Source organism: Balaenoptera physalus (genome assembly GCF_965194825.1).
Source record: "Balaenoptera physalus genome assembly, chromosome: 1".
NCBI classification, from domain to species: Eukaryota; Metazoa; Chordata; class Mammalia; order Artiodactyla; family Balaenopteridae; genus Balaenoptera; species Balaenoptera physalus.
The window spans coordinates 23892786-23905815 of record NC_138882.1 but is presented as its reverse complement, the minus strand read 5'-3'; the positions used below and the strand labels follow the sequence as shown (position 1 = coordinate 23905815).

Here is a 13030-nt window from a genome sequence, read left to right as displayed (position 1 = left end):
CTTACTGGACATGGTGTTGGTGTTCTCCAAACATCTCAAACTTGACATGACTCTCATTTATCAGTTTGCTCCTCTCTCTGAGTTCCCTATTTCAGTCAATGACATCAGCCTCCACCCAGCGTTCCAAGCCAGAAACCTGGAGTCATGCTTAGCTTCTCCCTCCCTCTCACCCCATCCTCTCAAACATGGAGTCCAGCTGGTTCTGCTTCCTAAATGTCCTTCTAGTCAACGACTTCCCTTCGACTCCGCCACCGCTGTCCACATCCAGGTCACCACCAACTCTTGACTGGAGAATAAAGCAGATGCCTAAGTGACCAGGACCCAGACTCCGGTCCCGAGCTTCTGCAGTCCACCTCGCCCTTCCTCCATGCTGCAGCCATCAGACCATGGGCCCCTTGCCTGGAGCATGGCAGCGGTTCCCACTGCCGCTGGAGGGAGCAGGCTCCCTGGGAGCTGGCCTGCGCTCATCTCTCCAGCTTCACCCTAACCATTCTCCCTTTGTTGGTCTTTGGCTCTGGTCATGATGAACATTTGGTTTCTCTAATGTGCTTTTTTTCTCTCTCACCTCTGGGCCTTTGAATGGTATTCTCTCTAATAAAAATACAATTCCCAGTTTAGTGCAGTGGTTAAACATGTGAATTTCCAAGTCAGACAGGCTAAATTCAAATCTTGGCTCAGTCCCTTAGTAGCTGTGTGACTTTGGACAAATTACTTAACTTCTCTCTGCCAAGGTTTTCTTGTCTGAAAATAGGGATAATAATAGTAACAACACCATAAGATTGTCATGAGAATTGAATGACTTAATATATCCAAAGTCCTTAGAAGAGTGCCTGGCACCCAGTAAGTACTCTACAGTAAGTACTAAGGGTGCTAATTACTCTCCTCTTAGTTGGTCTCCACCTGGATAATGCTTAACTGGTAACAATCTTCAAGTCTCTTCTTAGAAGTTATTTCCTTAGTGGCCTTCCCTGACCCTTAGTTCTGGTCCCCCTGTTTCAGGCTCCAAGAGTATTCATCTATTCTTACATTCATTCAGAAAGTCATTTGCTCTTTCTTCAAATGTTGAATATTTATTGAGAAGTTTTTTGCTGGTGAGGGCTGCATTAGGTGCTTGGAATACAATAGGGAGTAAAAACAGACCTGGTTCCTGCCTTCATGGAGCTTACAGTCTAGTGCTGCCCCTTTACAACACCCATTATACCCCGACCATACATTATTGTAACAGGCTCTTGCTGGATATCTGCTGGATATCTGCTGGATGTTTGTGCCAAGCTGGTGGGGCCTAGGACCCGGCAAACATTTATTTATTAATTCTTATTAAATGAATAAATGAATGAAGTGGCTGAAGCACAGAATCAATCCCTTGGGTAGGTGCCCATCTCCAGGAGTCCACTCTTAAAATGTAGGCGCCTTTAGGAGGAATCTAGTGTTGTTGGTCTCTGACCTCATAGAATTAACAGCATAGAGATGAGAAAGTGAGACACCTGCTGGGGTGCAGGTGAGGTCTGACAAGGATGTGGGTTTATTTTGGTTCATGAGGAGATGGGGCGAGGGAGGGATGTGGGTGGGGAGGGAGAAGAGAGACTGCTCTAGTGCAGGCAAGAGGTCCTGGTACCTGTTGGGGGGGGTAGGGATGTCATAGGGGCCTCTAATCCTAGAGGGGAGGAAGACATGGGGGAGTGCTGGTGGAGGGACTGGAGACAGACTTGTCTGGACCAGGTGTCTCTGGTCCTGGTTCTCATGCTCACCTTGTGGAAAGAAGAAAGCTGGGAGCCAATATCTTGCAGGGAATCCTTCAAAGAACTCCTTCTTTTGATCAGTGGGGTGTTGGGAGTTTTGGCTAGGTGATGAGCTGGAGTGCTTCCAAGCTGTGACAAGTCTCATATACCTATTGGAAGGCAGATCACAGGTTGGTGTAGTTAAGGGCATAATAATTGCACATTTTCAGATGATCTGAGCAATTTCTTCCAGCCTCTCCTAGATTTCTCCTTTCCTTTTCATCTCAAGCTCTCCCTCTTCTCTGGACCCTAGTCCTGTACTTTAATGAAAACCAGCTATGGCTTTAAAGCTTTTGAGACCACAAAACACTGGAACACATTGGATTTGGGTAATAAGGGATGTTTTTATTACAGTAGGAATCCTGGCTGGGCCTTGTGGAATCTTGTGGATTGGTTTTGAGTTACTGCCTTCAAACAGTAACACTTACTTACTGTTCAGTGGTGTAAGAGACAGTTTGGTACAGACTTTGGAACTAGATTTTCTGGGTTCAAATCTCAACACTTCCACTTTCTAGCTGTGAAACCTTGGGCAAGTTACTCCATACTTTTGTATCTCAGTTTCCTCGTCTCTAAAATGAGGATGATAAATAATAGTACCTACTTCATATCATAGGGTTACTATGAGAACTGAGTTAGCATGAGTAAAGCACCTTGAAAAATGTTCGATACCCTGTGAGGTACCCCTTACCCCTTAAGTGTGAACTACTCTCATGCCTTTCAAATTATTTGTATTATGTATTAAATACACTTAAAAATTACATGCGACTATTTTTTATTTCTTTTCACATTTCTTCCTGCTAGCGTCACAAGCATAATAGAAAGAGGAATGTACCAGGTTTTGTTTCTACCTCTGTCTCTTAGAGCAGAGTGACCTTGGAAGAAACTCTCAACTTCTTAGGTCTCCATTTCCTCCTTCTACACTGAAGATAAAAATCCCTCCTTTGCTTAAATTCACATGTTGCTATGAGAACCCAAAGAGGCCAAGCATGAGAAATTATGCTGTAAAACCATTAAGCTCAAAACAAGAATGAAGAAGAAATGTAAAGCAGCTTTCATACATACGGTATTAAAGAAATTCAGCCTCTGGATGAGATCATTAACCCAGGAACTTAGGGGTTTACTTGACTTGCAGGCATGTTTCTGTTGGGATTTAGAAACAGGCACATAATTTTTAAAAGATTTGTCTTTGGGATCATTAAGAACATATCTGCAAACTTTGGTGACAGTCTCAATTGCCAGGGTTAAATAACTTGGCAAGAGGATGCTGTTTTCCAACTGAAAGTACTTAATGAGAAATCTAAAGACTAATACCAAGGCAAATCAGCATAATCTTAAAAGTGCTTTGGATAAAACACTTGCAAGTTTCCATCCTGGCTAGTCTTTTATCATTTTTCTCAAGTTCTTTAATCCATCTTCTTTCCTGCCACCACTCTTCCTACCCACCTTTTTCCCCTTATCTGGGAAGATTACCTTCACAGGCCATTAAGTATAAGCAATCTCAACTTTCTGGCCTTCCTCTATACAAAATTCTATAAATCTCCATCCATTGCCTCTTTTTTCCCCTCTTTTCCTTCCAGTTCTGAGTCAAGTTGATTCCTGCCCCTGTGCTCTGCATAGCTCTTTTGGAGTAGTTTTTCTTTTCTGTAGCTTCAGCTTCCCATTTTCCATCCCTTTGTTTATTAACACACTCTTCTATCTTAAATACACAAACCACCTAACACTTAATCTTACTTGTTTGATTCTCAAAAAAATAGCAAACTAAATTCAAGAATACATTAAAAGGATCATAAACAGTGATCAAGTGGGATTCACCCCTGGGATGTAAGGATGGCTAAACACATGAAAATCAAAAAATGTGATATACCACAATATAAGTATGAAGGATAAAAATCCTATGATCACTTCAATAGATGCTCAAAAAGCAGTTGACAAAATTCAACATCTTTTCATGATAAAAACTCTCAATATTTGTTTGTCTGTCGATGGGCATTTAGGTTGCTTCCATGACCTGGCTATTGTAAATAGTGCTGCAATGAACTTTGGGGTGCATGTGTCTTTTTGAATTATGGTTTTCTCTGGGTATATGCCCAGGAGTGGGATTGCTGGGTTATATGGTAATTCTATTTTTAGTTTTTTAAGGAAACAAATGGATAAAGAAGATGTGGTACATATATACAATGGAATATTATTCAGCCATAAAAAGGAATGAAATCGGGTCATTTGTAGAGACGTGGATGGACCTAAAGACTGTCATACAGAGTGAAGTAAGTTGGAAAGAGAAAAACAAATATTGTATATTAACGCATATATGTGGAATCTAGAAAAATGGTACAGATGAACCGGTTTGCAAGGCAGAAATAGAGACACAGATGTAGAGAACAAAAGTATGGACACCAAGGGGGGAAATCAGGGGTGGGGGTGGTGGTGGTGGTGGTGGTGGGATGAATTGGGAGATTGGGATTGACTAATACACTAATATGTATAAAATAGATAACTAACAAGAACCTGCTGTATAAAAAAAATAAAATAAAATAAAATTTTAGAAAGAAACCTCTCAACAAATTATGTACAGAAGGAATGTTCCTCAGCATAATAAAGGCCATATATGGCAAGCCTGTAGCTAACATCATACTCAATGGTGAAAATTTAAAAGCCTTTCCTCTAAGATCAGGAATAAGACAAAGACTCCCACTTTCACCATTCCTATTCAACATAGTACTAGAAGTCATAGTCATAGCAATTAGGCAAGAAAAAGAAATAAAGTCATTCAAATTGGAAAGGAAGAAGTAAAATTGTCTCTGTTTGCAGATGACATAATCTTATATGTAGAAAATCCTAAAGATCCCACCAAAAAAATGTTAGAATAAATGAATTCAGTAAATTTGCAAAATACAAAATTAACATACAGAAATCAGTTGCATTTCTATACAGTAACAACAAACTATCTGAATGAGAAATTAAGAAAGCAATCCCATTTATAATAGCATTGAAAATGATAAAATACTTAGGAATAAATTTAACTAAGGAAGTGATAGACCTGTACACTGAAAACTGTAAGACATTGATGAAAGAGCTTGAAGAAATAAATGGAAAGTATTGTGAAAATGTCCATACTACCCAAAGTGATCTGCAGATTCAATGCAATCCTGATAAAAATTCCAATGACAGTTTTTACAGAAATAGAAAAAGCTATCTTAAAATTTGTATGAAACCACAAAAGACCTTTAATAGCCAAAGGAATTTTGTGAAAGAAGAACAAAGCTGGAGGCATAACACCTTCTGATTTCAAGCTATATTACAAAGATGTAGTAATAAAAACAGTATGGTACTGGCATAAAAATAGTCACATAGAATTGAGAGCCCAGATATAAACTCAGGCATATACAGTCATCTACTTTCTTTTTCTGGCTGCGCCGCATGGCATATGGGATCTTAGTTCCCTGACCAGGGATCAAACCCACGCCCCCTGCATTGGAAGCTCAGAGTCTTAACCACTGGAGCACTAGGATAGTTCCCATAGTCAGTCAACTAATTTTTGACAAGGGCACCAAGAGCATGAAATGGGGAAAGGATAGTCACTTCAGTAAATAATGTTGAGAAAACTGGATATCTACATGCAAAGAGAATGAAACCAGACTCACAAAAATTCAGCTGAAATGGATCAAAGGCTTAAATGTAAGGCCTGAAACCATAAAACTCATAGAAGAAAACATATGGAAAAAATCCTTGATTTTGGTCTTGGCAGTGATTTCTTAGACACCAAAAGCAGAGGCAACAAAAGCTAAGATAAACAAGTGGAACTATGTTAAAGAGGTTCTTCACAGCAAGGGAAACAATCAATAAATTGAAAGTCAACCTACAGAATTGGAGGAAACATTTGCAAACTGTCTATCTGATAAGGAGTTAATATCCAAAGTATATAAGACACTCATACAACTCAACAGCAAAACAAACAAACAAACAAACAAACAATCTGATTAAAAAATGGGCAAAGGATCTGAAAGAACATTTTCCCAAAGAAGACACACAAATGGCCAACAATACATGGTACATGAAAAGGTGTTCAGTATCACTAATAATCAGGGAAATGCAAATAAAAGCTACAACGAGATATTACCTCACACCTGTTAGGATGGCTATTATCAAAAAGACAAGAGATAACAAATCTTGGTGAGGATGTGGAGAAAAGGGAACCCTTAAAAATTGTTGGTGGGAACGTATATGGTAGAGCCATTATGGAAAACAGAATGTTGGCTCCTCAAAAAATTAAAAATTGAACTCCCATATGATCCAGCAATCTGACTGCTATAAATGTGAAGGAATTGAAATTAGTATCTTGAAGAGATTATGTGCAATTCCATGCTCATTGCAGTGTTATCCACAATAGCCAAGATATGGAAACAATCTAAATGTCCTTTGATAGATGAATGGCTAAAGCAAGTGTGGTATATACATACAATCAAATATTATTCAGCCGTAAAAAAGAAGGAAATCCTGCCATTTGTGGCAACATGGATGGATTTGGAGGATATTATGCTAACTGAAATAAGCCAGACAGAGAAAGACAAATACTGTATGTATCATTTACATGTGGAATCTAAAAATAAAAAAGCCTATTTTACAGAAACAGAGTAGAATGGTGGTTGCCAGAAGCAGGGGGGAGGGGGAAATGGGGTAATGTGGGTCAAAGGGTACAAATTTTCAGTTATAAGAACAACTTCTGAGGATCTAAAGCACAGTGACTATAGTTAATAATATGGTATTTTATACTTGAAAGTTGCTAAGAGTAGATCTTAAGCAGTCTCACCACCATAAATTAAAAAAAAAACTTAACTATGTTAACTATGTGAGGTGATGGATGTGTTAATTTTCTTGATCTTGGTAATCATTCTACAATGTATATGTATAATAAATCATCATGTTGTACACTTTAAATATATACAACTATAATTGTCAATTTTTCCTCAATAAAATTAAAAAAAAAAACCCTACTTCTTTGTTGCAAGGGAGACAAAAAAAAAAAGACCCCTTGTAGCTCTCTAGGCTTGATCTTTTCTTTACTCAGGCTTCTTGAAGAAGTTCATTGACTCCTGTCCCCTCTTCCCATTGCCTGCCAAACCTGTTGTCATTTGGTGTCTTTGTTAGAAGTCATCAGTGACCTTCTACTTTCCGTATTCATGATCCCACGCTATACTCATCTCTCCCACTTGTCTTATTTGTATTCTCTGCAGCTTTTGACTAAGTTGATTACTTCCTCCTTCTCTCTTGCCTTGGCTTCTGTGTCCACACTCAATCCTAATTTTCTCTTGAATTCTCTACTTCTTAGGTCTCATTCCTTGACTACTCTTTTCCTTCCCTTCCCTCCTTTTAAGGTGGTGTTGCCTAGAACTCCTTCAGCCTTCTTCTCTCCCTACTTTACATTCTCTTGCTCAGATCTAATCCACAGCTGTGGTTTCCACTACTTTGTCTAGGCTGATGATACCAAAATCTTGCTTTGCATTCTTACCCACTTTCTCTTGGATAGCTTCACTTGGAAGCCCCTCTAGCTCCTCGAGATGTTTCATGTCCAAAACAGGATGTCAGCATCTGCCCTCAAACAGCCTCTGTTTCTGCCTGTTCTGTCTCTGAATGTCACTACTGCCCAATTGTCCAAGCCAGACATTTCTCCCTGGCTAATTTCAGCTCTTGCTTTTCAGTCAGGTATGCCTTCACCTCAGCCGCATGTAACTATACTTAGAAGATTCCAACTGGGTCATATTCTCCCAACTTAACTTTGAACTCAAGTGACTCCCAGCCCTTTCACTAATTAGCTTTCTTAGTAAGTCATGAAGCCTCTCTGTTCCTCAGTTTCCATATCTGTAAAATAAGGGTATTTGAGTAGAGGATCCCCAAGATCCTTTCAAGCTCTGAAGTCTTACGATTCTAAGTGTGTGAAGCTTGCAGACACAACATCTCAATTTTCATCACAGTTTGCATTCAGTGTTTAAGTATTATAATTGTCATTGCTTTCTCTAAACTGTACGTTTTCTACCATAGGTTTTTAAAATAGCTTTATTGAGATATAATTCACACACAATTTATTCATCAGGATTTTGTCCATTCTTCAGGAATATTTGAGTTGCCTCCATCTTTTGGCTATTATGAGTAATGTTGCTGTGAACAATCATGACAAGTTTTTGTGTGGGTACAGTTTTAACTTCTCTCAGGAATATACCTAGGATTGGAACTGCTGGGTCAAATGGCAACTCTACGTTTCACTATTTGAGAAACTTAGAGACTATTTTCCCAAGTAGCTACTTCATTTTATCATGAGCAGTATATGAGGGTTCCAATGTCTCTGTATCCCTGCAATGTTTATTATTATCTGCATTTTTGATTCTAACCATCCTAGTGGGTGTGAAATTAGATCTCATTGTGGTTTTGATTTGCTTTTCCCTGATGATGAATGATGTTGAGCATCTTTTCATGTGTCTGCATACATTTTGGTTACAAATAAATTTTAGCAAGTAGGCAAATTCACAAAGGTGTAATTCACGAATAATGAGGATTGACTGTGTGTGACCATGTGTGTGTGATTTCATCATTATTTGTAAGCATTATCCTGCTGATGCTTGTAGCTGTAGTTCATTTACTTTCACTACTTGTATAGTGTAATGTATGAATATACCATGTATTTCTCCATCCTATTGTGGACGACACATTAGTGTTGTCTCCAGCATTTTACCATTATAGATAATGATGTCCTGAATATTTTTGTACATGTCTATTGATACTCATGTGCAGGGGTTTACATACTTTTTATGTAGTTGAGATAATACTGTATATGCCATTTTGAGTTTTTTAAAAATTCTTTAGTCACAAAATAATATAACAAGCATCTCTCCCTCCTCTGCAATTGTGGAAGTTATGTGATTTGTTTCAATTGTTTTAGTGGTTACCCTAAAAATTACAGCATGCATACTTAATTTGTAAAAGTCTATGGGTTATTATTACTTTTAACTTCCTTCCTTAAGACCTAAAAAGTCCATATACTCCCCAACCCTGGCTCATATGGTATTGTTGACTGTTTTTATTCTTGGTCTTTCCATTTCAAAATGTTCAATATTCTAGTCTTCTTTAAAAAAGAATCCCACTGGACATTAATATTGTTGTTGTTTTTTATTTTTGTCAGAATTTATTTACCATCTCATTTACTACTTTTTTCCCCTCTTCATTCCTTCTCACATCTCAGAGTTTCCCCCTCATCTCTTTCCTCCTGCCTGATGGAAATGAGGAAGGACATTCAGGGTTTCCCTTAGCATTTGCTAATGATGAACTCTCTCTGCTTTTTCTCTTTTTGGTCTGTTTTATTTCATCTTCATTTTTGAAACAAAAGTTTGTATATACAATTTTAGTTTAACAGTTCATTTCCTTTGACACACTGAAGATACCATTTCCATTCCTTTGAAAGTTACCTTTTTTTTTCCCTAGCTGCTTTTAAAAAGATTTTTTCTTTGATTTTCTGCAGGTTCATTAGGATGTATCCATGTATAAGTTAAAAAAGCTGTATAATGTTTGGGTTTCATTGAACTTCTTGCATCTATCAATTCTGGAAAATTCTCAGCTCTTATTCCTTTAATTATTGCCTATGCTTTATCCTCTCTCTTCTCTCCCTCTGAACATCAATCAAACTTATGTTGGACAGTCTGTTTGCCCTCTTTGAATCAATAGCTCTTTCATATTTTCCATTCTTAGTCTCTTTGGGCTGCATTCTGGATATGTTCTTAGGATCTTTTTTTTTTTTCTTTTTTGCCTATAGAAATTTTTTTGGCCTATAGAAACAATTTATTGCCAGGGGGCAACGGGGGCAAGAGAGGCCAGAATTTTACAGCCAGTACACAAGTCACCCTCAGCTCCTACTTTACAAAAGAAATTTTTACAGCCGCCAGCCCTCTGCACAAGCTGCATCCCGTCACCCCCCATCTCACTGAATACAGCTTCCTGGTTCCCTCCAGTTCCTGGTTCCCAGCAGACCTGGGCCTGCAGCCACCTGACCTTGGAGTTGACCTGGGCCCTGAGCTCACCTTGGTGCTGGGTACCAGCTGGCCCCTACCAGGCCTGTCCTCTCCTTGTGGACCTGTCCTCAGCCTCATCTCCCTTGATGTGCCTCTTGGAGGCCCTAGTGGGGACAGAATGGGCTGTCAGCCCAGTTCTGCTGGCTTTTTTCCAAAATTTTAACTTGGGTTTCTTGAATCTAAAACATATGTGTTTTTATAAACACTTATGCAAGCATGTGTTTTATAGAAGTATATATATGTTTTTATAATCCTTAAAAATGATATATTGTTCTAAAACTTAAAAAAAAATTTAACAATACATCTTAGAGATCTTTCCAGTATATCAGCACATACCTTATTATTTAGATATATCATAATTTATCTAACCAGATTTCTGTTAATAGATATTCAAGTTGTTTTCAGCTTTATGCTATTATAAACAGCCCTGTGATAAACATCTCTTAGATAAATTTATTTAAGTAGAATTGCCAAATTGCCCTCTAAGAGATTTTATTAATATATACTCACACCAAAAGTATGTCAGCATCTTTTAATGGATACATAACATTTCATCATGTGGATATTCCATAGTTAACTTACCCCTTCCCTAGAACTGGGACATTTATTTCAATCAAGCCAGTAACTAGGAAAGGATAATTGCTTACCTGCCACAATTTTGGCACTCTTGTATTAAGAAAAGAGTCATATATTTCCTCTAATTCTTGGGTGAGGATGATCTCTCCTTTTACAGCAAGCTGAAGATCTTTCAGAGATTTATGTATAATCGATAATAACTTATCAAATCTTTCAATTTCTTGGATCAAAAAGTTTAGCAAGACACAGTGGATAAGGGGATCATAGCCTGGATTTAAAAAAGAGATGAAATTGTGATATCTTTCAGATAAAATGAGGCTTTACTTGGAGAGATATAGGTTTGGAAGTTAAAGGAGTTTCATGTGTCGAGTCCAGGGGTTGAAAAATATTTTCTGCAAAAGGCCAGTTAGTAAATATTTCTATTTACTAACTTTGTTAGTAAGTAGGCTTTGTGGGCTGTACTTTCTCTGTCACAACTCAACTCTCCCACTGTAGAGTAGATGCAGGCACAGACATGTGAAAACAAATAATCATGGCTGTATCCTAATAAAGCTTTATTTGTGGGCACTCAAATTTGAATTACATAAAATATTTGTGTGTCACAAAATATTATTCTTGTTTTGATTTTTTTCCAACCATTAAAAAGTGTGAAAACCATTTTAGCTTGTAGGCTGTACAAAAACAAACAGTGGGTTGGCTTTGGGCTGCAAGCCCTAGTCTGCCCACCATTAATCTAGACTTAACCATAATAACTATTTCGACAGACTATTGCTCAACTTTTGGCTTCAAAATGAATCTTTTTAAAGGGCTAAAATCTGGATGTTGAAAATGTAACAGGGCAAATAGCTGGGCATGAAACTAACTCTGGACAATGAGGTTTGCGCATCTCCTCTGGACCTGCCCTCCCTCCCTCCCCTTGGTTCTGTAGACTCAGGACCTCTCCTATCAGAGGGCCCATCTAAACCTCCCTGCCCAAAATGCTGTTTCAGAAGGCAAAGAAGCAAAAAGTACAGAGATCTAGAAGCTCTGTGGAATCTCTCAAGCAGAGTTTCTCCTTTCTGGTTTGCTACATTATCACTTCTTCACTTTTTGTTTTGGGGTCATGGACCACCACCACCACCCCCATCCGCCCCCATCCTTTTCTCCTCTGCTCCTCATCTTCCAACTTGGAGACAGAAGAGCATGTTAGGGCATTACTTTTCCCATCTCATGTCAGCCTTTTTACTTCTGCCGTACCTTTTGTCCTCCTGATGCCACAGTCCTTCCCTGAGGAGGCTGGGGTGAGGGGGAGAAGTTCACGGCCCATGTTTACCTTTGAGATCTTTGTTAAAAGACTCCCAAATGGGGCTGAACATGATGTACTTCAATGTGCTTGGAGTTCCAGCACATTCTTCTTTCTCCACAGATAGTGGCAGCCGCTTTACCACATCAGATAAAATTTCCATCACCAGCTCATCCTTACTCTGCTCCCGACTGCAAAAGAAATCAAGAGAAAAAGGAGATACAGACCTGTCTAATCCGGGAGAACCCTCTATTTAGGTCCCATCTTAAGGTAAACACAGCTTCACAGAACCACAGAACTGCACAACTCATATTAAGATGACATCTGATTGGATTCTGGCTATGGCTTTGGCTGACTATTTGGTCATAGCTGCCAAGGTCATTCTATTGGCACAAAATAGACCAGTGAACTCTCATTTCACTGACTGAATGAACATATACTATCTGTGACATAGAAGGAAAGCTGACATGTAGAGAAAGAAGAGTACCCAGTTGGGAGACCATGGAGATTTACAGAGACCACAGAGTTCATTTCATTTTACAGGTGAGAAAACGGTCCAATGCACTTCAGACATTTGCAAGGAAGTACATATTTTTAAAGTTTTCTTAAGATTTCTTTGAAAAATATTTGGCCAAATGCATCTGCATGAAGGAAGAACAAAGACTGAAATGCAAAAGAGGAGGCAACCAGACAGACGATACCTCAGTAGCTTTATAGGTTATTCAACTGCATGTCAAATTCCTCTGTGTTCACACACAGAGTTTCGTGGTGACACACTCAGTGGGTGGTGGTAGAAGAACAGTGTATGTATGGGTCAGGGTGATATAAGCAAAGTCACAAAAACACTAGAGTTGGAGGAGCTCTTTGGAATCCTTTCACAGATGAGGAAACCAGGGTTCAGGGAGTGATAGAACCTCCCTAAACAGTGGATGAGGAGGGAATGGGGCCCACCTCTTTCGATTTCCCTCTCTCTGTTACTATCTATACTAGTAGGAACTGGTTTTCCAGCAAACATCCCAGGTTTCACACGGCCGAATGAATTTTGTCCTTCAAAGTAAGTGATAATCTGGTGATAAGGTGTGTATTTAGGTTCATAGTGCTGCTTCTGAGACAGTTTATAACTCACATGAAGTAATACATTTGCTAACTTTGTCATTACACTTTGTTTTTGACTTTAAAGTAGGGTTACTCAGTGGAATTCGTCCAACATGGCTTCAAATGATTCAAAAGATCAAAAGATTACAAAAATCAAATGTATCTTCAAAGTGCAAAGATTTGCTTCCACTGAAGACATTACCTTGAATGTGAGAGATCAAGTCCCACAGACAAGTTTCTTTTTT

The 13030-nt window shown here is 38.7% G+C and overlaps 1 protein-coding gene across 4 annotated transcripts in view; it reads right to left on the bottom strand.

The window, feature by feature from the left end:
- DNAH14 (dynein axonemal heavy chain 14) overlaps nucleotides 1-13030 on the bottom strand; it is a 67157-nt gene that overhangs the window by 18038 nt on the left and 36089 nt on the right. For 2 of the 4 annotated variants that reach the window (XM_082427208.1, XM_082427206.1), the window contains exon 5: nucleotides 1749-1888. In XM_082427208.1, the coding sequence (XP_082283334.1) occupies nucleotides 1749-1888 (140 nt within the window). Of the gene's footprint in view, nucleotides 1-1748; nucleotides 2919-10479; nucleotides 10677-11720; nucleotides 11882-13030 lie in introns of those variants that run through there. The other 2 variants (XR_014254163.1, XM_082427207.1) reach the window with 2 other exon arrangements.